Source organism: Scyliorhinus torazame, chromosome 14 (genome assembly GCF_047496885.1).
Source record: "Scyliorhinus torazame isolate Kashiwa2021f chromosome 14, sScyTor2.1, whole genome shotgun sequence".
NCBI classification, from domain to species: domain Eukaryota; kingdom Metazoa; phylum Chordata; class Chondrichthyes; order Carcharhiniformes; family Scyliorhinidae; genus Scyliorhinus; species Scyliorhinus torazame.
The window spans coordinates 94,295,809-94,321,260 of record NC_092720.1 but is presented as its reverse complement, the minus strand read 5'-3'; the positions used below and the strand labels follow the sequence as shown (position 1 = coordinate 94,321,260).

Genomic DNA, 25,452 nt, shown 5'->3' with positions numbered 1-25,452 from the left:
GGTGCAGACTCGATGGGCCGAATAGCCTCCTTCTGCATTGTAAATTTTATGAAAGGTCTGACACTGGGAAGTTCCGAAGAACAAAAGGACCGTGGCGTGTTTGTCCATCGACCTCTGGAGACAGAAAGGCAGGTTAATAGGGTGGTGCAGAAGGCATATGGGACACTCGCTTTTATAAATCGGGGCATAGACTACAAAACCAGGGAGGTCATGATGGAGCTGGAAAGAACTTTGTTGAGGCCACAGCTGGAATACTGTGTGCAATTCTGGTCGCCACAGTTTAGGAAGGATGTAATTGCACTGGAGGGGGTGGTGTGTGAGAAGATTCACCAGAATGTTGCCCGGCATGGAACATTTAAGTTATAAAGAGAGGTTGGATAGGCTTGGGTTGTTTTCTCTGGAGCAGAGAAAACCGAGGGGTGACCTGATTTGAGGTATTCAAGATTATGAGGGGCATGGACAGGGTGGATAGGGAGCTGCTGTTCCCCTTAGTTGAAGGGTCAGTTACGAGGGGACACAAGTTCAAAGTGAGGGGAGGGTGTTTTAGGGGGGATTTGAGGAAAAAGTGGTGATGGTTTGGAATGCACTGCCTGGGAGGGTATTAGAGGCAGGATGCATAGGTGCAGACTCGATGGGCCAAAGGGCCTCTTCCACACTGTCGTATTCTGTGATTGCGATTCTGTGATAACTGCCTCACTCAGAGTCACATCCTCCTGTCCCTGACCACGGATCAAATAAGAATAGGCTAGTGCAAGGGGTCTGAAGTGTCCAGGTAACATGCACCCTCCATGATGCATCACAGTGTTCAAAGCTGGACTCCCATCTCACAACTCTGAGCTGAAGTTCCTCGAGCTGCAGACACTTACTACAGATGTACTTGCCTTGGATTACTCAAGCATGCATGAGCTCCCAAATACTGCAGCTGCAACACCTCATGTGCTCTGAATATTTCTTTCTGAACAGGGGGCCGTGACCCTACAGACTGGCTCCTGGCACTGATCTTATATACCGTGCTCTGCTTTCCTGCTTATGGCTGGTCCAGTTGAGTTTCTGGTGAATGGTAACCCCCAGAATATTGATGTTTGGAGGATTCATCAATGGCAATGTTGTTGACTGTCAACAAAATGGTTGGGTTCTCTCCTATAGGAAATGGTCTTTGCCTGACACTCGTGTGGCATAAATGTTATTTGCCACTTATCAGCCCAAGACTGCAAGTTGTCCAGGTCTTGCTGTATGCGGGCAAGTACTGCTTCGGTATCTGAATCATCAGTGAACAGCAGAACATCTGACTTTATGTTGGAGGGAAGGCACTAATGAGCAGCCGAAGATGTTTGGGCCGAGGACACTACCCTGAGGAACTCCTGCAATGATGTGCCGAGACTGAGATGATTGGTCTCCAACAAACACAAGCATCTTCCTTGTCCTGGCTATGCCTCCAGCCAGCGGAGACTTTTCCCCTCGATTCCCACGTGCTTAAATTTTGTTAGAATTCTATAATGCCACATTCGCAAATGCTACCTTAATATCAAGTTTTCACCACATCTCTGGAATTCAGTTATTTGTCCAGGTTTGGGCCAGGTTTGTAATGAGATCAGGAGCTGAGTGGTCCTGGTAGGACTCAAACAGGTGATTGCTGAGTAAGTGGTGCTTGATAGCACTGTCAACGACACCTTCCATCACTGCTGATGATTGAGAGTAAGTCAACTCATGGAACAATAATTGACCTGATTTGGACAGGACACATCTAGACAATTTCTCTTATTATTTATGGAGCCTCTTCCTCTGGTTGTTATTTAATTGTCCACCACCATTGATGGCTGGATGTAATTGGACTGCAGAGCTTAGATCTGATCCATTGGCATTGGCCCATTAGAACTGACTTGAAAAATTAACTTATTACCACTCCAAATGCTGAATCCTTCAGGAAATGTTCTTTCTCACACAATGATTATTTATCTTTATTTTTTAGGCAATTCTGAGAAAAGTTTGAAAATGGGGCGTCACTCCACAGACAGCGACGATGATACCAGAAGTCGTCGTAAAAAGAAGCATCGGAGGAAGTCAACTTCCAGCAGTTCTTCAGACAGCAGAACTTTCAGCAGGAAAAAATCTAATAGGAGGACAAGATCACACTCTCGTACTCACCACTCCCCTTCGCGATCCAAGGATAGAAGGTGGGTTTTGTAAAACGTCTGTTACAGCATGCTACCTGTAAAATCAACCAATGTAACAGGGAAACACTAGCTTAGAAGATTGACAAGTATCTGAAATGTTACGCTATAAGATTATAATGGAATAAGGGATTTATTGACAGCATATTTTCTTGTTTTTCATTGAGATTATAGATTTACACTTTTGAATTAACTATTTTATACATTGGCACATGGGTTAGAAACTTAAGCTTATTACTTTGCTTTTTCTGGAACAGATTCGCTGTTATAAGGAATTGAGGATTGAAATAACTTTTACTGTTTTATATTTCATCCCTCCCAGAGGTAGTTTTGCTCCTTTGGTTGAATCTTGTAAAAATACTCATCCTGGAACATGCAACTTCCAGATTTTTGTTGTGCATGAACTTGGGAAAGTAACTTACACAGCACTTGATAAAGCATGTAGGATCAGTATGGTGTTCTTGTGTATTTTGTTTCGTTCTCTCATAAAGTTTATATATATATATATATACATGTATATTTTAGTTTTAAACAGCCGAATAGACCTGGTACAAATCACAATTTCTGCTGGAATTGAGTTAACATCAGATTCCCTGAAGTTCATGTTCAGAATAGCAATTTGAAGTGAAATTGACTAAGTCTGCATATTATTGGTCCTTTGAATGCAATTGCTGATGTGGGAAAAGTTATGAAGTCACTGGCAGATAGTGACGTACACTTGTATTTTAAAAGCTGCAGAAAACAACTTGAGCAACAAAGTTGGCACCAGGATGATCGAAATTAACTTCTGGCATGTTGCAATTTATTTACTTTTGTGCTCATCAAAATAATTTAGTAAACTGTAGATGCCGAAGGGGAATTTGAGAATTGTAACCAATGATGAATACTACTGCACTTACATTTTCTCGTTTTCAAACATGTACGTTCTATTTTAATTCAAAAAGAGATTCTATGGGTAAGAGAGCGGATTTAATTGAAGAGTAACACAGTGGATAGATTTTAGTGTCACATTTCATTTGTCAACCACAATATGACTTAAATGTCAATGCCAATAATAGAGGTTTTGTTCCAATATGGTGGTGTTTTCCTCAGAGAAACATTCAAGATGAGCCATTTTGCAATAAAACTCTATAAAATGAAGTCGGCAGTTTTTGGAGTGACTGCTAGTGCAATTTTGAGGAGATTGTGATAACATTGCTCATTTAACGGTGGCTACAAACACTTGAATCTGACTGGAATGAAAAGAAAATGATGATAAAGTGTAGATGCACATGAACACTTGGTGTTCAAAAATGATAATAGTTAGAAATTGACAATAAAACGACACTATCAGATTAAAAATGTGAATGGGGATCTATTGGAAATAATTGGGATCTTGAAAAAAGTGTAATAAGTGCAATGGGGTAGAGCAGATAATAGTAAGTAGAAATACTGTGAATTAATATAGAGTACGTGAAAAAAAATCATTTGCTGTGTTGCTTGTTTTAGCCTTAGTTTAATTGCTCTTGTTCTATCACCTTTGCTCTTGAGTCGCCAGGTATCTTTCTGATATCGCCACGTGGTTCAAGTCCGAGTAATGATCAATAATCCAACACACCGCTTAGTAAGAGTTAAATCAACGCACATTTATTATCTACAGGAATCAATACTTATACATTAATTCTACTTCTAAGCTATTTCCTACAACTAACAGGCCAATACTTAACTTTGGGAGTGGCCCACCAGGTCAGGGAAACAAATGGCCTTTCGTATGTGTTCTGAGCCTGCGGGATTCGAAGCTGGTACAGATCGATAGCTAGGAGCGCCTATCTCGTAGCGAGCGTTGAAGTAAGACTTACGATTTGAGCGGTTGTTGCAGAAGGTCAGCAGAAGGGTCTCGAAGGGTGCGGAAGGATGAAAAAAGGGTCGATTTGAACTTGGACTCTATTCTTATAGTCCCCAGGGGCTTCCCGCCTTTCGGGGCGGACCCTGTACCTGTTCCAAGTGATTGGACTTCGTCCCAATCGCTTGGTTCGATATTCTCCAATGCTGGAGCGATTCCTTGATCGATGGGCGGTTTTGGGGTGGTCATTCACCTCTCTTTGTGTAGGCTCCTGCTGGCGCTGGAAAGCCTGGGTTGACTTTGTGTGTCTAATTTGTTGCACATTGTTCCCGGGGATTGCTAATTAATATTCAGATGGCTGGTGTTTTGTGATGCTGATGGCTGCAGGTATCGATTCTGTCTGGCCTCCCCAGAGGCGAATATACAGTTTTACCTGCAGCTGCTTGTTAGAGTCCTGTTGGCTGATTTTCCCATCAGCCTTTTCCGTTCGCCATTTTAAATCGGGGTTGGCCATTCTAAATCGGGAGTTAGCCATTTTAACTAGCTACAGCTGCAGCACAGCAATTGAAATTATCAATAATATTGAAGTAGTTGAAAAGGAAGTTGTTAGATTTGGATATAAATATCACAAAGAAAAATAATGAAAATCATAGTGTGTATATACAATGCTGATGCCGTACATCGTGGCTGGCAAAAATATGTTGTCTTGGAAATATTGTGTTGATTTGATAGGTTCTGCAAATGACCAAAAAACTATTACTATAATCATAATTGTGGCATCAAGATTAAGATTCAAATATATTCGATTTGCTGACAGTTTGATCTAGCAGTGCTATGGTTGAAGTTGGACATAGTGTGTTAAGTACATCGTTTATGTGCATTTTTTCTATCTGTTGGTTATGTACCAGGTAAAGAACAAAACTTGTTTTCCTGTGAATTGTTGCCCAGTATCTGCGATACTTTCTTCCTTGAGAATATTCTGTTGCAGTGCAACAGCTTAGATGGTATCCCAGCCACATCTGACAAAACAGACCCCAATTCATTGTCAGGGGAATTTACATGTGACTAACTGTGATACAGGTACTCCTATTGCAGTACGTTCTAACTTGATTTCCATTTTAAAGTCTAAATTAAGGCATGATTTTAAAGAGCCTGCATTATTACAGATTTTAATATACATTAATATTTTCTCAATATTTCAGGCGCAGACATCGATCTAGCAGCAACTCATCATATGAGGTCCGAAAGAAACGAAGCAGTCATAGCAGATCACGAGATCGAGGGAAATCCTACAAATCACGACGATCTAGATCAAGAAGCAAGAACAGAAGGTATGAGTAATTTATAATTGCTATATTGCAAATAAGTGCAACATTGAGTTGACCTTTTTGCAGTTTTAAAGTTTGTTATTTTGCTTTTCTGTATGTGCCAGCTATTCAGAAGGCTGTGATTAAACAGTTAACTGTATTTTTATAAGATGCTCTGCTGTGCAGGCACCCCACAGTGGTCAGTGATTAGTTAGGGACATTGTTTCCTCTAAATCTGGTTATGGCCAGGTGAGAAGTAGTAGAATGGCTTCTCCCTATTTCCCCCTCTTGGTTGATGGCAACAGGTGTTTTAAAAGAGAATTTGCTTATCAATTCAGTGAGTGTTTTGGTGTTGTGACTGTATACGCATGCAGACTAGTTTTATTTTCAAACGAAAAGGAAATAGTACTCATTGTTACACAATCACCACATCCGAGTTCACTATGACCATGTTTGGCTGGTGGTTAATTTGTGAAGGAAGGTCATGTGACAGCAAGTTGTAGCCCTTTGTGTAAAAAGACACAAATTTCCAGAGTCAGTGCAGTGAGATTGTATGTGGGTAACAGCAAAGTGAAGGCTCAAGTTGTCTTTCTACTGACTCCAGAGGGGCAGGTGTTAGGAAAATACAGGTAGTATTTGTATTGGTAAACATTAGAAATAAGGTATAGTTTCAAGTGGGTTTAATATAATGTTTCTGTGCCTGGGAGGTTTTACCTATGTTTATGTTAGGAAACTGTCACGTGACAATCATCTGGGGGACTCTTGAGGACACATCTCCAAATATTCACTTGAGGTTCAGAGTGGAGAATGTATGTGACCATAGTCATCTTATGTGCTGAAAAGGGACTTTGTGTTCATGAGACCACTGTATATTAATATGTACGTTGTAATCCATGTCAATCCTAAAACCTGTGTGTAATTGTTAAGCTATGGGAGGAGTAAAAGTGTATTGCATCATAATACCAGTTTTTCATGTTTAATAAATGTTTTTTCTTGTTAAATCTAATTAGTGGTCCTGTATCTCTGTTCCTCCACATTTTATAATGAAAAAAAGTAAAAGTTTTGTCTTTTGAGCCAAGGTTCCATTCTGGGATCTTCCCGTACAGTTATAACATCAATTGGGATGGTAACAAAAGTGACTCTTTTAAGCTATTGTCTTGTGTGGGCCTTCTCCAGACAGCTCCATTCTGCTTGCTTTGTAAATTGTCAGCTGTAGTTATGTGAATGTTAAGAACTGCTGTTTAAAGTACTTAAATGCTGCTTTTCAGTCTTTTAAAAACGTACCTTGTGGCTTCAGCTCACTGAATACACAGTAATTTTCAATGTAAAATATAGTTTTATAACTGCACCATTAATGTGCAGCAACCAGAAACAGGCTGTGCACAAGTCAGCCCCTTCAAGTTACTTCATGTGTGTAGCTCCAGTGCAGTGCATTTAAACAAATCAGCTGCTCATTGCTTAAAAAAAAAGTCAAAGGGTACTTTGATTACGGGAGGTGACTGAGGGCAGGCTAAGTTTTTTTTTTTTTTAAAGCAGTAAGGGCATCATAAACATAGTTGGGCATGAGCTGTCCCCATTGAGCAATTAGGGAAGAATTGTCTTGACTGGTGGATGCCAGAAAGGATGGAGTTAGAAATTTGCGAATAATTTCATAAGGGAATTAAGAGCGAGTTTCTTTTCCAGATAACGACAACAGTAATGAAAATAAGCTGAAGAGTGCTGGTGGTAAAGCAGGCAATGTTTGGTAAAAGATTTCATTGTTGGTGACTAAAATCTTGGAGGTGCAGAGATTGCATGGGATGGCATGGTCAAGGAATAGGTGAGAGTTTATTCCAAGGGTGCTAATTAATGAGCACACAATGCTTTGGATAAAGACTCGTCATCCAAAGTGAGACTGTTATATGAGCCATTCCTGTTGTGGGATAGAAGTTGAAGAGAACAACTGGTAAATGTTAGGATTTATCAGATTTAATGGCCTAAAGACAAGTTTAAACAAAAATCTGCAAACAGATAAACACTCGGGAATGAAAAATGAAGATCATCTGAATGAACTAGTGGAAAGAACCATTGGGCATGAAGACCATGAAGTAAGACTATGAAAAAGCACAAGGAAAATGCTCTGTCAATACACCTGAGGAATGAAGCAGAAATGGGCAAGCAAGTGGGGAGAATTTTGTGATATGACTGCACAGAGCAGAGTTCCCAGGAGAAACATGATTTATTGCTCTCAAGGTTTTGTTATTGAGCTTGACTGGAACAATGTGGAAATCCTCTGGCAAGATGGTCAGATTGGAAATGGAAGAAAGAATTGAAGTGGTGGAGTTTGCTATCTTGTGTGCAGGGATCACAATTTGCATTTGACATCCCAGTGCAGGACCGTATCCAACTTCCAAAAAATGGCCTTTGGAAAAAAAATCGGGAATATCAATAGGAACCTTGCTCGGACATTCATTTTCACCACTTACCCTCCCCGCCGGCGTCCGGTGAAGTGTATACAACCTCCTAAAGTCCTTCTTTATCTCCTCCATCAACTTTGTTAAGTTCCACTTATACAATATTGCCTACTCCCCCGTCACCTGCATCCCCAGATACCTAAACCTAGCCCTGGCTACCCTAAATGGTAACCCCCTCTAAATTAGCTCCCTGATCCGACTAATTCACCGGGAACACCTCACTTTTCCCCACGTTGAACTTATAACCCGAAAACCTCCTAAACCTATATAGATATAGTAGGCTCATAATCCTCCCCATACTCTCCAGCAGGCCCGACAGATATAATAGCAGATCATCCGGGTAGTGATACCCGGTGCTCCTTACTTCCTCTCTTAATCCCCTGCCACTCTGCTGACTCCCTTAGAGCCATCGCCAAAGGCTCTATCGCTTGTGCAAACAAGAGCAGACAACCCTAGCTCGTTCCCTATGCAACCCAAAACTCCGTGAGCTCATCTCATTGGTCTGTACACTCGCTGCCGGGGCCATGTACAACAGACGCACACATGCCACAAACTTTGGCCCAAACCCAAACCTTCCCAGGACCTCAAACAAGTACCACTATTCCACCAATCAAACGCCTTCTCTGCGTCCATAGACACCTCTACCTCTAGTGCCCGTCCTCTCAGTGGGGTCATGATCACATTCAACAGTCGCCTTATATTACTTGAGAGTTGCCTGCCCTTCACAAAACCAGTTTGATCCTCTGCAACCACCATCGGAACACATCCTTCCATTCTCCACTGCACTAACTTAGCCATTAACATTTAGTATTTAACAGTGATATGGATCTGTATGACCCACATTCTAATGGGCAAACTCCACACGGACAGTGACCCAGAGCCGAGATCGAACCTGGGCGCTGTGAGGCTGCAGTGCTACTCACTGCGCCACCGTGCTGCCCTTCAGCCTAACCTGATTCCTCACCCGGAAGTGCATCTCCCGCAGAAAGACACCCCTCCCCCCCCCCCTGCCATCAAACTCCTTGGGTGCACAAAGATTCAAGATCTCTTCACCGGTCCATATAGCCCCCGTATGTTCCATGTTATGAGCCTTATCCTAGGCGCACAGGATTCTTCCAGTTTCTTGGCCAGGTCTTTCACTTTCTGCTGGGTCTGATAACCAGCAGAAATGCCACTACCGGGGAACTTCTCCACACCTTCAACTGCACTTTCCCATCAAAATTCTCCTGTTTTCGTGTAAGAAGAACTCAGATCTACGCCTTCGAGCCGGAGCTGCCCTGTCTGCGACCACTCACTCCATGGTCTCCGGCAGCTCCCCCTTCTCCAGCTCCTCGCTGAATGCCCCCAGTTGGTGTGGTGCCAATTCCGCCGCAAACTCCTTGTAAAATTCCTCCGGTTAACCGTCTGGCCCCGAATCCCTCTTATGCTTTCCATTACCTCCCTCAGGCTCTTCTAGCGCCTGCCTCCTCTCCTCATCCAGCCGTGGAAATTCCAGCCCATCCAAGAATCCCCCCCCATATCCCCATCCTCATCCTCCGGAACGACCTGTTCAAATCCTCATAATATTCCCTGAAGGCCTCATTTATCTTCCGCAGTTCCGACGCTGCCTCCCACTTCCCTGTTTGTACCCTCAAGATTTCCCTAGATGCGGCCTGCTTCCATAGCTGATGGGCTAACATGCGGCTCGCCTTCGCTCCATATTCATACTGCAGTCCCCTCTTCCTCCGTGGCTGACCAACTGCTCTTCCTGTCATCAACCTGTCGAACTGCCCCTGTAATTTCTTTCTCTTTGCCAATCCCTCCACGGTGGGAGTCCTCGAATACTTCCACCCTCCTTGACAGTCCATGCGCTTTGAATGAGATAATCTCCCCCCGAATCACCGCCTTCAATGCTTCCCTGAATGCCGATACCGCCCCATTTTGGTTCAACTCCAAGTAATCCTTCATCACTGACCGCATCTTATCATAAAACCCCCTGTCCGCTAACAGCCCCAAGTCTAACCTCCATCCCGGCCTCTGCTCCCGTCCTGAACAGAGTCAAACCTGTGCGTGGTCTGAGATTACTACCCCCACGTTCTGTGTGCCCCCCCCATCCTGGTAATGGGATGGGAATACCCATCCTTTCCATAAACCCTCTCAGCTCCTTCGCCATCTGCAGCCTTCCCATTGACCTGGGGCTCGACCTGTCCACCCTCGGCTCCAGCACTCAATTAAAGTCCCCTCCCATAATCAACTGATGTGTGGCCAAGTCCGGAATCGCTCCCAGTAGCCCCCTCATGAACCCCACATCGTACCAATTTGGTGCATATACATTGACAAGCAACACCGGCATCCCCTCCAACACCCCACTCACCATCACGTATCTCCCACCCGGGTCCCTCACTTCCTTCGCACTCACAAACCCCATCTTTTTACTCTGCAAAATGGCCACCCCCATGACTTCGAATTAAACCGAGTGAAATACCTGACCCACGTATCCCTTTCTCAGCCTAAACTTAAAAATTTTTTTTAGAGTACCCAATTCATTTTTCCAATTAAGGGGCAATTTAGCGTGGCCAATCCACCTACCCTGCACATCTTTTGGGTTGTTGGGGCGGAACCCACGCAAACACAGGGAGAATGTGCAAACTCCACACGGACAGTGACCCAGAGCCGAGATCGAACCTGGGCGCTGTGAGGCTGCAGTGCTACTCACTGCGCCACCGTGCTGCCCTTCAGCCTAACCTGATTCCTCACCCGGAGGTGCATCTCCCGCAGAAAGACACCCCTCCCCCCCCCGCCATCAAACTCCTTGGGTGCACAAAGATTCAAGATCTCTTCACCGGTCCATATAGCCCCCGTATGTTCCATGTTATGAGCCTTATCCTAGGCGCACAGGATTCTTCCAGTTTCTTGGCCAGGTCTTTCACTTTCTGCCGGGTCTGATAACCAGCAGAAATGCCACTACCGGGGAACTTCTCCACACCTTCAACTGCACTTTCCCATCAAAATTCTCCTGTTTTCGTGTAAGAAGAACTCAGATCTACGCCTTCGAGCCGGAGCTGCCCTGTCTGCGACCACTCACTCCATGGTCTCCGGCAGCTCCCCCTTCTCCAGCTCCTCGCTGAATGCCCCCAGTTGGTGTGGTGCCAATTCCGCCGCAAACTCCTTGTAAAATTCCTCCGGTTAACCGTCTGGCCCCGAATCCCTCTTATGCTTTCCATTACCTCCCTCAGGCTCTTCTAGCGCCTGCCTGCTCTCCTCATCCAGCCGTGGAAATTCCAGCCCATCCAAGAATCCCCCCCCCATATCCCCATCCTCATCCTCCGGAACGACCTGTTCAAATCCTCATAATATTCCCTGAAGGCCTCATTTATCTTCCGCAGTTCCGACGCTGCCTCCCACTTCCCTGTTTGTACCCTCAAGATTTCCCTAGATGCGGCCTGCTTCCATAGCTGATGGGCTAACATGCGGCTCGCCTTCGCTCCATATTCATACTGCAGTCCCCTCTTCCTCCGTGGCTGACCAACTGCTCTTCCTGTCATCAACCTCACTCACCACCGGAAGTCTGTGAAGAACAAAGTTGTCTCTGCTATTCTATGCTCTTGCTGCGAGCAGTCATCATGCTACATAGTTAATATGCAAACTTGTTTGAAAACAAACTTATTTAAAATCTGGCATTCAAATTGTGGCTAAGTAACACAACTGCTTGCATTTTGTTGGCCCTTTAATGTAGTAAAATGTTTCAGAGTGCTTCACAGAAGCATAATCAGTCAAAATCTGACACAGGGAGGTATCAGGACAAGACCCACAGAGGTAAGTTTTAAACAGTAAGGAAGAGATGCAGAGAGATGAAGAGATTTGGGAGGGAATTCAAGAGCTTAATGCCTCAACACGGAGAACATGCCAACGGTGAGCAAAGGAGGTGAGGGGTGCACAAGAGGCCAAAGTTCGAGAAAAATAGATTTTTTGGAGGATTGTAGGGCAAGAGGGGTTACAGAGTTAGGAAGGGGGTGAAATCATGGAGGGATCTGAATTTGGGGATAAATATTTTCAAATTGAGGCTTTGTTGGTCTGGCCAATGGAAGTCTAAGAATGGAAGTGATGGTTGAACAGATTTTGAGAGTTAGGATACAGGTAAAACAAAACTATTTGTCACATGTTCATTGGTAGCACATTGTTGGTAGATGATACTGTATATGTAAGATTTTCAAATAAACAAAGACACCAAATAATACTGAACAAAAAAGTTACTAAAGTTTGGAATGCTTTTAAAGGAATGTGAATTGTTGACTATTTGCTATTGATCAAGAAAATTATTTTAAGAACTTAGCAGCAGCAATGTTTCTGCTCTTTAGTTTGGTCACTGGGGTAAAGCCTTACAATTAAATGTTCAGGAATTGGTATCCTCAAACCACATTTGGATCAGTGGAACAGTTAGGATTAACTGTACTTCAATTACAAAATGCAGTCCATGTACAAAAGCCATTTAAGATGAAATGCAAGGTAAAATATTTATTAAGTTTAATATTACAGTCCAATTTTAGTCCTTGACTAGGGGGCATTCCTTGCCCTGTTTGCTGTATACCAATAATATTTTGCGTGAATTTAATAATTCACAATAATTTAACATTTTTAATGTGCTAATATTAATTTCGCATTAAATTGTGACTAGATGGTGGCAGAACTGGTACATCAGAAAGAGGTGAGGTGGCTGAATTTTAAATTTGTGTATAAAATTTATGCATCTGTGACTAGAGTGTGGCTTGATATTGCACGTTTTGGGTCAGAATACTGGAAAGTAAGAATTTTCTCAAATACATGGCAGAATTTGAATATTAGCAAAACATTTTCTGCTTAACTGGCAAAAAACATGGGCGATGTTAGAATCAAGTTGATTTGCTTTGATCAATAACAGTCATCAGAGGACTATGTTGTATTTGGTCCGGAAATGTGAATGTAATGGCTCTCATGAAGTATATTTAGTATTCTCTTGAGATTTCCAGCATGTGTGAGATGTCACAGTAATGTTAACACATGCATATATAATACCATATATGGTAGTGTCTACATTCTCAAGTCATATTACCTTGCACAGAATACACGCATAGCTATAATGTTGGTATTGTGATTGCAGTTTTCCTGGAAGAGGCTGCCAGTATGTGTGCTGAAGGGCAAAATTTCCTTAATAGATTTAAAGAATTTGTTGACACTGTTCTGCCGTTTAATTTTGTACTACTTCCAAAAATATATTGCCTGTATCGGAGTCATGAGGATGATGAAAATCAAGTTTTCATGAAAATACACTTGAAATTTATTATTTGTATACTGTTACTGCAGCAGTGTATTATTTTGCAGAAACAACTTTTTCCAATGCCTTATATTTGGATTAATGGACATAATGAGTTTTGGTGTTATGCCACATTTACTCAGGATTGATGTTGCCAAAGTGTTTTCAAAACCACTTATATTTCCATTAATTTTGTAATTAAATCTATTTCAATTATTATGTGCCATTCCATTTTATGAAATACACCTTGCTATAATATGAGTACTTGTGCCTCTAAAATGCAATTAAAATGTGATTTAGCAATCAATTTTAAATGTCTTCCATGTTTGAAGTACATGTTAAGTAAAGCCTGAATTAAATTAATTTAGTATTCTAAGTGGTAAAAATAAGGTGTACTAATTAAACATAGGCAAATTCTTAATATTTTTAGCCACCGGTATTAATATTCTTAGAAATTGAGGGAAAATAGAGAAAAAAAATCTGTGTTGGGCAGTAACAACAAATATTTTCCAGAACTGCCCACATGAGAACATAAAGAAATCTTTCAGCATTCCAAAATTTAATAAATCATCCCATTTCCTAATTTGATCATATTAGATGCTGATGTGGAAGAAGGGTTTCAAATAGCTGATCCTCATTAATATACATCAGTCTGGGGAATAGAATGTAATACTTATGCAGGGATGTCATAGTTACTGTTTCTTAGTTTACTAAGTGGAACAGGTTGATGTGATATGGGGTGTTATTTGTCACTGTCGAACTAAAATGGTTTGGGTCGAGTTATGGAGTCCAAAAAGACATCTGCTGATAAATCAAAACTGGATTGAATGGACAGGAGGTAGTGATTGATATTCTGACAGGATATGAAGAAAAGAATCTTGATATAAGGATGCAAGATATTGAAAATGAGAAGAAAAAGGCCATGGTGTATGGACATTATTCAAAGAAATGAGAATAATAACAGTGGCATGACAATATTGCTGAGAGAAAATTTGGATAGTAATTATTTCAATATCACACATTTAGCTGTAATAGAAGATGTTTTCAGTGCTTTCCATGAAGAATTTTTGTGAATAAATAAATCACTCCCAATATTTTTATTTAGGAAGTATTGACTATAGTGCCTTATAGATTTAACTTGTATTTTGCATATTTTCACGTGACACGCTTACAACTGTCAAGCAACTTTTTAAATCTCATTAGTTTTGAATACTGAATATTAAACTTGAATTTTTACAAGTACGTGTCAGTGCGGTATTTAAATTGATAACTAAAGAGCAGTTTTCATGTAGTGAAATTTAAAATTATTAAATGAGACTATTACTGAAGGCAAATCTATTTTTAAAGAGAACATCAAAGATTTTGTAAAATTTAAAATTTTCTTAGGCAGTACTTAAGTTCATGAAGTTTTGGTGATTTACATTAATGTTTTGTAAAAGTTGCGTGATTTTTGATTTATTTTAGGAAAAGTAATATGATATACAGCACCTTGTTTAGTAACATTACAGACATAGATATAAAAAAAGGAAACATTTACTTCATGTTCACTTTTGAGTCAATTAAAAAAGATATATTTTATGCTAGACAGTTTTAATGATTGTATGTTGGGTTAAGCATTTGGATAACATTGGACTTACAGCTTTTGCAAAGGATGTAAAAGATGCATGAAGTGTCAATATGCTGAATCCCTTGTTTTGTTGACCTATTGATCGATGTCTGATTCTTCATGGTTGCAACATATATTGTGGCAGTTCTTTAGTCTTGCAAGTAGGACAGATCCTATTGCAGTTGTTTTTAGATCTATCCTTAAAAGAAGTTGCCATTTTGAGTTATTAATGTATGAATAGCTTTGTTAATGGTGATTTTGTGATGTGTAGGAATATATATTGTTATTCACTACACAGAAATTAATGATACATCTTATGCTTTGTATTTTTGATGAATCTCTTAAGTTCTTTTTGATGAAGAAAGGTATGAATTATAAATACATGTCCTCACTTGCCTCAAATAAATGCTTTGAAAATTAAATCTTACTTGATAGTATTTTGAGAATAACAAATATACTCATGAATGATGGGACACTTCCCCATCATTCTGTGATCGAACTGTACTGTTTACCAGTAGGCTTAAAATAATGATTAGAGTGTAAGGTGCAGAAACTCAGAAGGGAATACAAAATAGGGTTATCTTTGAGGTTGGGAGGCATGTTTAGATTTCGAACATGCACAATCTTGGGCTAATAGCCGGGGAAGTTTAGACCTTATGGATGAAGTTTCAGAGTCAGCTGGATACCAGTCTCTGCAGGGTTGTGAAACAAATAAAATTGTCCCCTACAAATCCTGCAGGGGAAAAGGTGAAAGGGGTTCATTGGATGAATGCAAGATAATAAAGAAAACATTTCAAAATATGATCAGAGGAGGGAAGAGAATGTAGGAAAAAAAACTGCAGAGGCAAAACATAACAGTGAAAATATTTATGTAATGCAATAGCAAAATGACTCCCTCTGAATAGGTGGGAGCAGTAAAAGATGTAAGTGGGTTTGAAACTAGTGATGAACGCAAGGCAAAAATTTTAAACTTTGATAGCAATGATTTGAACAAGCTTAAAGTTTAAAACAAACAGATGCTTGGGTTTACATGGCATTCGGCTGACTGTCCAGAGCCAGTTGAGAGGAGATGCACGAACAATTGTCATTCGCACATTGGTGAAAACTTCAGAAAAAGCAGTGCATTAAAAAAGGTTATGTGTGCCCGTATTCAAAAATGATGATGAAGCAAACACAGCCAACTGCAGACCCATTAGACTTACTTCACTTCCACATAAAATAATGGAATTTGCAAACACAAGTTGGGTTGAGCATTATCTGTACAAAATCAGTAGGGAATCAATGTGACTTTAAACCACATGATACTACCTGATTATCCTCCTTAATTTCTTTGAAGGAGTATTCAGTTTATTATAATAATCCATGCATTGTTGTGTACTTAGCCATCCAAGAGACATTTGATAAAGTTCCACATGCAGGTTTTTAAATTAAGGCCTAAGTTGTGGAAATCCAGATAGTGTTTAAGTATGATGAATACAATCTGAAGAGTAGAAAACAATAGGGTACTGGTTTGAGGGATAATGACTGGATGGGAGAAGTACCGAATATGCTTTAAACTGTCCATTTCTTCCCAAGATAAAAGAGAGTTGAGGTTTCAAGGACAGCTAATCAGCAATTTTACCTAGATATGAGCCCCATGTGATTCACTTTGCCATGGAGATGGTCTTTGTGCGGGGGTAGAGTCGATGAAAAACTATTGTGAAATCGGGTTACAGGCTTTTCGAAAGAGATCCTGGAAATTCTTAGACGCAGGTAGCCTTCCAGGATCTGGGAGAGTGAGAGCAACCAGAGGCTGGGGAGATTGAAAATCTATTATTCACCACACCAGAATGCGAGTGGGAGCTCTCATTCGAATTGAAAAGGCCAATTTTCAATAGGGGCTGGTTTAGCACATTAGCTGGCTTGTAAAGCAGACCAAGGCCAGCAGCGCGGGTTCAATTCCTGTACCAGCCTCCCCGAACAGGCGCCGGAATATGGCGACTAGGGACTTTTCACAGTAACATCATTTGAACCCTACTTATGACAAGCAATTAAAAAAAAATATATATAATTTTAATTAAGGTTTTCATAAAATATCAATAGCAAAAATGAAAAAGGAACACAACAGGGTTAAGTACAAAACACGGTCTAGAAAAGCAACCCTCCCTCCCCCCCCCTCCCCCCGTACATAAATAATAAATTAACATCAACACCCCGACTTAACACAACTGGTATATTCACCCCCCTGGACCCTCCAGTGTAAATAACAGAAATAAAGTAAAGTAAACCCCCCCCGGAGTTACGGCTGCTATTGACCAATGTCTACCATTCTGCCAGGAAGTCGAAGAACGGTTGCCACCGCCTAAAGAACCCTTGTACCGACTCTCTCCAGTGTAAATAACAGAAATAAAGTAAAGTAAACCCCCCCCGGAGTTACGGCTGCCATTGACCAATGTCTACCATTGACCAATGTCTACCATTCTGCCAGGAAGTCGAAGAACGGTTGCCACCGCATAAAGAACCCTTGTACCGACTCTCTCATGGCGAATTTCACCCTCCAATTTAATGAACCCCGCCATATCGTTGATCCAGGATTCCACGCTTGGGGGCCTCGCATCCTTCCACTGAAGAAGAATCCTTCGCCGGGCTACCAGGGCGCAAAGGCTAGAATACCGGCCTTTTTCGCCTCCTGCACTCCTGGCTCCTCTGCCACCCCAAATACTGCGAGCCCCCAGCCCGGTTTGACCCTGGATCCTACCACCCTCGACACCGTCCTTGCTATCCCCTTCCAAAATTCCTCCAGCGCTGGGCATGCCCAGAACATATGGGTGTGATTTGCTGGGCTCCCTGAGCACCTAACACACCTGTCCTCACCCTCAAAAAAACGGCTCCTCCTTGTCCCGGTCATGTGTGCCCTGTGCAGCACCTTAAACTGTATGAGGCTGAGCCTCGCACACGATGAGGAAGAGTTCACCCTCCCTAGGGCATGTGCCCACGTCCCTTTCTCAATCTCCTCTCCCAACTCCTCCTCTCCCAACTCCTCCTCTCACTTACCTTTCACCTCCACCACCGTGGCCTCCTCCTCCTCCTGCATCACCTGGTAAGTTTCCGAGATCTTCCCCACTCCCACCCATCCCCCCGAGAGCACCCTGTCCTGCACTGTGTGTGGCAGTAGCCTCGGGAATTCCACCACCTGCCGTCTGGCAAACGCCCATACCTGTAAGTAACTGAAGGTGTTCCCCGGGGGGCGCCCGTACTTCTCCTCCTGCTCACCCAGGCTCGTGAACTCCCCTTCCACAAACAGGTCCCCTAACTTTCGTATCCCTGCCCTGTGCCACCCGAAAACCCTCCACCTGTTCTCCCTGGGGCGAACTGGTTGTTCCCCCGTATTGGGGTCCACGCCGAGGCCTCAACTTCCCCCCTATGCCGCCTCCACTGCCCCCAGATTTTGAGGGCAGCCGCCACCACCGGGCTCATGGTATACCTCCTTGGAGAGAGCGGCAGCGGCGCCGTTGCCAGAGCCCCCAGACTCGTACCCACCCATGAAGCCATCTCCAGCCTCTTCCATGCAGCCCTCTCCGCCTCCATCACCCACTTGCGCACCATCGTCGCATTGGCGGCCCGGTAGTACCCACAGAGGTCCCCCCCTATCTCTACTCCGCTCCAGGAACACCCTTCTCACCCTCGGAGTCCCTCGCGCCCACACAAACCCCATTATACTCCTGTTAACCCGTCTAAAAAAAGTCTTCGGGATAAACACGGGGAGGCACTGGAACAGGAACAAAAACACCATCATTTTGACTGACTGCACCCTACCCGCCAAGGACAGCGGCAACGCGTCCCACCTCTTGAACTCCTCCTCCATTTGCTCCACCAGCCTTGTGAAATTCAGCCTATGCAGGGCCCCCCAGCTCCGGGCCACCTGGACCCCCAAATACCTGAAGCTCCTCTCCACCCTTTTTAATGGGAGCTCGCCAATCCCTCTCTCCTGGTCCCCTGGGTAAACCACGAACAGCTCGCTCTTCCCCATGTTGAGCTTGTACCCCGAAAAGTCCCCGAATTCCCTAAGAATCCTCATTACCTCCGACATTCCCCCCACGGGGTCCGCCACATATAGCAGCAGGTTGTCTGCATAGAGCGACACCCTATGCTCCTCCCCACCCCGCACCAACCTCCTCTAGTTCCTTGACTCCCTCTGTGCCATAGCCAGGGGTTCAATCGCCAGTGCGAAGAACAGGGGGGACAGGGGACACCCCTGCATCGTCCCTCGGTGCAACAGAAAGTACTCTGACCTCTTCCTGTTTGTGGCCACACTCGCCATCTGGACCTCATACAACAGCCTAGCCCACCTGACAAACCCCTCCCCAAACCCGAACCTCTTCAGCACCTCCCACAGGTACCCCCACTCTACCCTATCGAAGGCTTTCTCAGCGTCCATCGCCACCACTATCCGGATCCGCCTCCCCCTGCCTCGCCGGTATCATGATAACGTTCAAAAGCCTCTGCACATTCACATTCAACTGCCTCCCCTTCACAAACCCCGTCTGGTCTTCATGGATGATCTGCGGCACACAATCCTCAATCCTCATGGCTAAGACCTTTGCGAGCACCTTGGCATCTACATTTAGCAACAAAATCGGTCTGTAAGACTCACATTGCAGGGGATCCTTGTCCCGCTTCAGGATCAAGGAGATCAGTGCCTGGGACATCGTCGGGGGCAAGGCCCCCCCCTCCCTTGCCTCATTGAAGGTCCTGACTAGCAACAGGCCAAACAGGTCCATATATTTTTTATAGAATTCGACCGGGAAACCGTCCGGGCCCGGTGCCTTCTCCGCCTGTATGCTTCCTATCCCTTTGGTCAGCTCCTCAAGCCCAATTGGGGCCCCCAATCCCGCCACCAGTCCCTCTTCCACCTTTGGAAACCTCAATTGGTCCAGGAAGCGGCCCATCCCTCCCTCCCTCCCTCCCGTGGGGGTTCGGATCGGTACAATTCCTCGTAAAAGTCCCTGAAGACCCCATTGATGCCAACCCCACTCCGCACCACACTCCCTCCCCTGACCTTAACTCCCCTGATCTCCCTAGCTGCGTCCCGCTTCCGAAGCTGATGCGCCAGCATCCGGCTTGCCTTTTCCCCATACTCGTGAATCGCCCCCTGGGCCTCCGCCTTCCTGGTGGTCACCAGGTCGAATTCGGCCTGGAGGCTGCGCCTCTTCCTTGACAATCCTTCCTCGGGCACCTCCGCGTACCTCCTGTCTACCCTCACCATTTCCCCCACCAGCCTCTTCCTCTCCCCTCCGCTCCTTGTGGGCCCTAATGGAGATCAGCTCTCCACTCATCAGTGCCTCCCATACCATCCCCACCCGGACCTCCCCGGTGTCATTGGTCTCCCAAGTACCTCTCTATACTTCCTCAGACCCGCTCGCTCACCTCCTCATCCGCCAACAGCCCCACCTCCAAGCGCCACAATGGGCGCTGGTCCCTTGCCTCCCCCATCTCCAAGTCCACCGAATGCGGGGCGTGGTCCGAAATGGCTATTGCCGAATACTCAGTATCCTCTATTCTCGCTATCAGCGCCCTACTCAAGCCCCCGGCCTTGCAAATCTCCAAGGGTCCACACCTCCCATCTGGTCCATAAACCCCCTCACACTCTAGCCGCCGCCGGCTTCCTACCCGTCCCAGACCTGGAGCGATCCAGTGCCGGATCCAGCACCGTGTTAAAGTCTCCCCCCATTATCAGGCCCCCCACTTCCAAGTCTGGGATCCGACCCAACATACGCCGCATAAAACCCGCATCGTCCCAATTCGGGGCATACACATTGACCAGTACCACCCTCTCTCCCTGCATCTTACCACTTACCATTCCGTACCTACCGCCATTATCTGCCACAATGCTCGATGCCTCGAATGACATCTTCTTTCCCACCAAGATCGCCACCCCTCGGTTTTTGGTATCCAGCCCCGAGTGAAACACCTGACCTACCCACCCTTTCCTCAATCTTACCTGGTCTGCCACCTTCAGGTATGTCTCCTGGAGCGTAACCACATCCGCCTTGAGCCCCTTCAGGTGCGCGAACACGCGGGCCCGCTTAGCCGGCCCATTCAGTCCCCTTACATTCCAGGTTATCAGCCGGATCAGGGGGCTACCCACCCCCCTCCCCCGCCGACTAGCCATAACCCCTCCTCGGCCAGCCATGCGCCCGCACCCCACACCCAGCCTGTTCCCCACGGCGGCATACCCGCGCCTCGACCCCCCCCCCCCCACTCGCTCCAGCTCCCCTTTGACCATAGCAGCAGCAACTCGATCCCCCCCCCCCCCCCCCCCCAAACCGGCTAGGACCCATCCTAGCTGATTTACTCCCCCCCCCATTGCACTTCCGCAAGTCAGCTGCTGACCCCGGCCACTCCCGTCTCTCATTCGACTCCTCCCATTGTGTGACACACCCTCCTCTCCCGTTCCCCATCCATAGGCTCTCCCCCTCCCCCTTCCATTCTAAGCGCGGGAAACAACCCTCGCTTCCCTGCCCCGGCCCCGCCCCCTCCAGTTTTCAGCACGGGGAAAAACCCGCGCTTTCCACCTACCCGGCCCCGCCGCTCCTTTTACAGGCCCAGTCCCCTCACCCCCGACTCGGGCCTCCCCCTCCCCCGCGGGGCCCCATCTCACCTCCGGCCACCACCCCTGTTCCTTTTACCTACCCCCCTCCAAGAGCTCCAACCCAACCCAAACAGTGCCCAACCTGCCCCGACCACCCTCACCGACCCGAAAGAGAAAATCACAGAGAATCCCAAAATAAAATAACATATCAACCGCAGTCCCCAAACGCCCATCCCGACCCTCAATCTGTGTCCAACTTCTCGGCCTGAACAAAGGCCCACGCCTCCTCCGGAGACTCAAAATAATGGTGCCGGTCCTTGTAGGTGACCCACAGTCGCGCTGGCTGCAACATGCCAAACTTCACCCCCTTCCTGTGCAGCACCTCCTTTGCTCGATTGTCCCCGGCCCTCCTCTTCGCCACCTCCTGGTATATCCTGGTATATTCGAACCTCCGCGTTCTCCCACCTGCTGCTGCTCTCCTTCTTGGCACACCTAAGCACACACTCCCGATCAACGAACCGATGGAACCTCACCAGCACCGCCCGCGGAGGCTCGTTAGCCTTGGGCCTCCTCGCCAGCACTCTATGGGCCCCTTGCAGCTCCAGGGGCCCCTGGAAGGACCCCGCTGCCATCAGCGAGTTCAACATGGTGATCACATAGGCCCCCACGTCTGGCCCCTCCGGGAGGCCCAGAATCCACAGATTCTTCCACCTCGACCGATTCTCCATCTCCTCGAACCGCTCCTGCCATTTCTTGTGGAGCGCCTTGTGCGCCTCCACCTTTACCGCCAGGCCTAAGATCTCGTCCTCGTTGTCGGAGATCTTTTGTCGAGCCTTGCAGATCGCCACCCCCTGGGCCGTCTGTGTCTCCAGCAGCTTATCAATTGAAGCCTTCATCGGTTCTAGCAGGTCCGCTTTAATCTCTCTGAAGCAGCACTGGATACCTTCCTGCTGCTCCTGCGCCCACTGCATCCACGCTGCCTGGTCTCTGCCCGCTGCCATTTTGTTCTTCTTCCCTTGCACCTTCTTCGGGTCCACCACCACCTTTTTAGTCGCCCCGCTCCTAGTGGAAGCCATATACTATCGGGGAGCTGTTATAATCTCCTTCCCACACCGGGAAACGTCGAAAAAGTGCAGTTGGGGGCCCTGAAAATAGCTCAAAAGTCTGTTTTTGCGGGAGCCGCCGAATGTGCGACTTAGCTCCGCATCGCCGCAACCAGAAGTCCATGAGAAGCAATTTTCATTCATTTCATTTCAATTTTCGTATTGTGAGAATTTGAAATGAGGCTGGAGGATTCACCTAACCCCCACTGTGAAAGGCAGTTCTGGAGGTTAAAGGTTACCAGGCTGGGAAAGAAACGGAAATAAACTCTCTGGATTGGGTCCGGGCAAAATTGAATGACTATTTAAGCGACAGTATAACATATATCTATGAAATGATTTTTTTGTGTGGAAAATAAAAGGGGAAATTCCGGTTCTGCGGTTTTAAAGTTTGAGTTGCCTACCAAAATAGTGGTTAGTTACTCATTTTTTAAGTCTGTGAAAATAACATTTTTCGAGCAAGAAAGCTTTGTGCCATCCTTTCAGCTATCAACTGGAAGTTCAAATGTATTTCTTTTATTATCGGCCTCTGCAGGGATTTTGCTCAAGCGGCATGAGAAATCCGAGAAAGCGGATGGGTTGAGAGGAATAGCGGTGAGTTTAGTAACGTCAGTGTACATGTGGAACCTGACATAGTTTTGGATGGTGTCACAACAGATAGAATGCACATGAAAATGGGAAGGGAGCTGGGAATAGATGCTTAAGGAGCTCCAAGGGGTATCGTAATTGGTGTGGAATCGATTAATGCAGCATACCACTGTAAAGTAGACTGTGGGAGTAGGGCAAGAAGTTGCATTTATACAGTTCCTTTTTTTCCCTTAAAAAAAATTTTTTTTAGAGTAGACAATTATTTTTTTGCAAATTAAGGGGCAATTTTAGCGTGGCCAATCCACCTAAACTGCACGTCTTGGATTGTGGTGGTGAAACCCGCGCAGACATGGGGAGAATGTGCAAACTCCACACGGACGGTGACCCAGGGCCGGGACTCGAACCCGAGCCCTCAGCGCCGCAGGCATATACAGTTCCTTTACATAGAAAATTATACAGAAACATTTGACAGGGTGTAATTAAGAGAAAAATGCTAAGCCATACAGCAAAATATTAGGATGGGTGATGAAGACCTGGGTCACAGAGCTAGCCTTTGAGGAGAGGGAGGCTCAGAAGCAGGCAGATTTAAGGAGGGAAATCTCAAGTACAAGGATATAGGTGCCTGAAGGCCAGCTGCCAGTGGAGGGTCGAAGAGATGGGGGTGCACGAGATGCTGGAGTTAGAGGTGCAGGGTGAGGTGGGGGTTTATTGGACTGGAGGTGATGACAGAAATAGGGGCGAGACCATCAAGGCATGTAAACAGGGTGAATGTTTTAATTTGAGGACAAGGAGAAATAGGTGGAAATCAGGAGTTCATCATGCAGAATAATCAATACTTGGAATGGCTTCTGGCCAAAGTGATGAAGGTAAAATCTCGAAAGTAATATGAGAAATAATTAGATGCAGGAATTGAAGGACTGTATAGTTGTTCCAGATGAACAAATCTTGGAACAATTGGACTTCTTCATTTGCGAGGTTCTTGTGATGTTTCAAAGCTTGTGGACATAAAAGTGTATGAACACCATTACTTCCTGGTTTGACAAGTCAAGTAGTTATTCTGAAATATTCTAAAGAGATAATTCTCGGGTCAGTCAGTCGGTTTTTGTGGATCTGTGGTAAAGCCCTAAACTAGCACACTGTCTAAGAAAATGGTTTCCTAATGCAACTGATGTTGCTGGCAGGCCACCCAATAGTGTTCAGCGTGGTTTGTAATGCTCAAGTTGGAATCTACCCATAAGTGATCAATGTCAGTTAATTCCATTGTAGTTGAATAATTTAAAGCCTAATTTGCATATTATTTAAGGAAAAACAACTTGTGCAATTAAGTACACTTCAAATACCGAGGCATATTTGTTTATTATGCCTTGCTGCTAGTGTTTGTACCATCTAGTTTCTTTGCTGTGGTACAATCTAATGTTACTCGTGGAAATTATATACTCTCCAGTTTAGATTTTGTAGAAAAAGGTAAGTTGTTAATGTGCAATAACTTTAAACTGAGCATAGATCTTCAGTATTTTGAATATATATTTTATAAAGTTTTTACTGTCTCACAGACATTAATCTGCAAGGTGTTTTTGTTTTTGACAAGCCAAAGTACATCTTAAAAAACTATTGGCACTTCCGGTTGCGGCTATGCCTGGGTAGATCGCAGGTTCGGCAGCTCCCGCCAAGAACCGCCTTTTCGGCCCTTTTGAGGAGCCCCAGCGGCACTTGGACGACGTTTCCCGGTGTGGGAAGGCAGCAGTAAGGTTCCCCCAGCACTGTATGGAGTGGACCAGGAGTGGAGCGATTTTAAAAAAAAGTGGTTTTGGAGCAGAGAGGAGAGTGGGTGCAGAAAAGTAAGATGGCGGCGGGTGGAGACCAGGCAGCCTGGGCGCAATGGTCGCAGGAGCAGCAGGAGTTCCTAAAAAGCTGCTTTGCAGAGCTGAAAGCCAAAATGCTGGCCCCAATGAAGGCATCGATAGAAAAGCTGGTGGAGACCCAGAAGGCCCAAGCGGCGGCGATTCGAGAGGTGCAGCAGAAAGCCTCTGAAAACGAGGACGAGATTCTGGGTCTGGCGGTGAAAGTGGAGGTGCACGAGGCGCTGCACAAGAAGTGGCAGGAAATGTTCGAGGACCTGGAGAATCGGTCGAGGAGGACGAATCTCCGGATTCTGGGTCTCCCTGAAGGGGTGGAGGGGTCCAACGTGGGGGCATGTGTAGCCACAATGCTGAACATGTTAATGGGTGCCGGAGCCTTCCCGCGGCCCTTGGAGCTGGATGGGGCTCACAGAGTCCTGGCAACTGGGTGTGTCTCACAGAGTCCTGGCAAGGAGGCCAAAAGCCAATGAGCCGCCAAGGGCTGTAGTGGTGAGGTTTCACCGCTTCATGGACAGGGAGTGCATCCTGAGCGCGGCACGGTAGCATCGTGGATAGCACAATTGCTTCACAGCTCCGGGGTCCCAGGTTCGATCCCGGCTTGGGTCACTGTCTGTGCGGAGTCTGCACATCCTCCCCGTGTGTGCGTGGGTTTCCTCCGGGTGCTCCAGTTTCCTCCCACAGTCCAAAGATGTGCAGGTTAGGTGGA

General features: G+C 45.4%; 1 protein-coding gene across 1 annotated transcript in view; it reads left to right on the top strand.

Annotated features, from left to right (window-relative positions):
- Positions 1 to 25,452, top strand: part of rsrc1 (arginine/serine-rich coiled-coil 1) — a 662,008-nt gene that overhangs the window by 50,078 nt on the left and 586,478 nt on the right. The window contains exons 3-4 of the mRNA XM_072474499.1: positions 1,970 to 2,174; positions 5,196 to 5,324. Of these exons, the coding sequence (XP_072330600.1) occupies positions 1,993 to 2,174; positions 5,196 to 5,324 (311 nt within the window). The 5' untranslated portion in view covers positions 1,970 to 1,992. The remainder of the gene's footprint in view (positions 1 to 1,969; positions 2,175 to 5,195; positions 5,325 to 25,452) is intronic.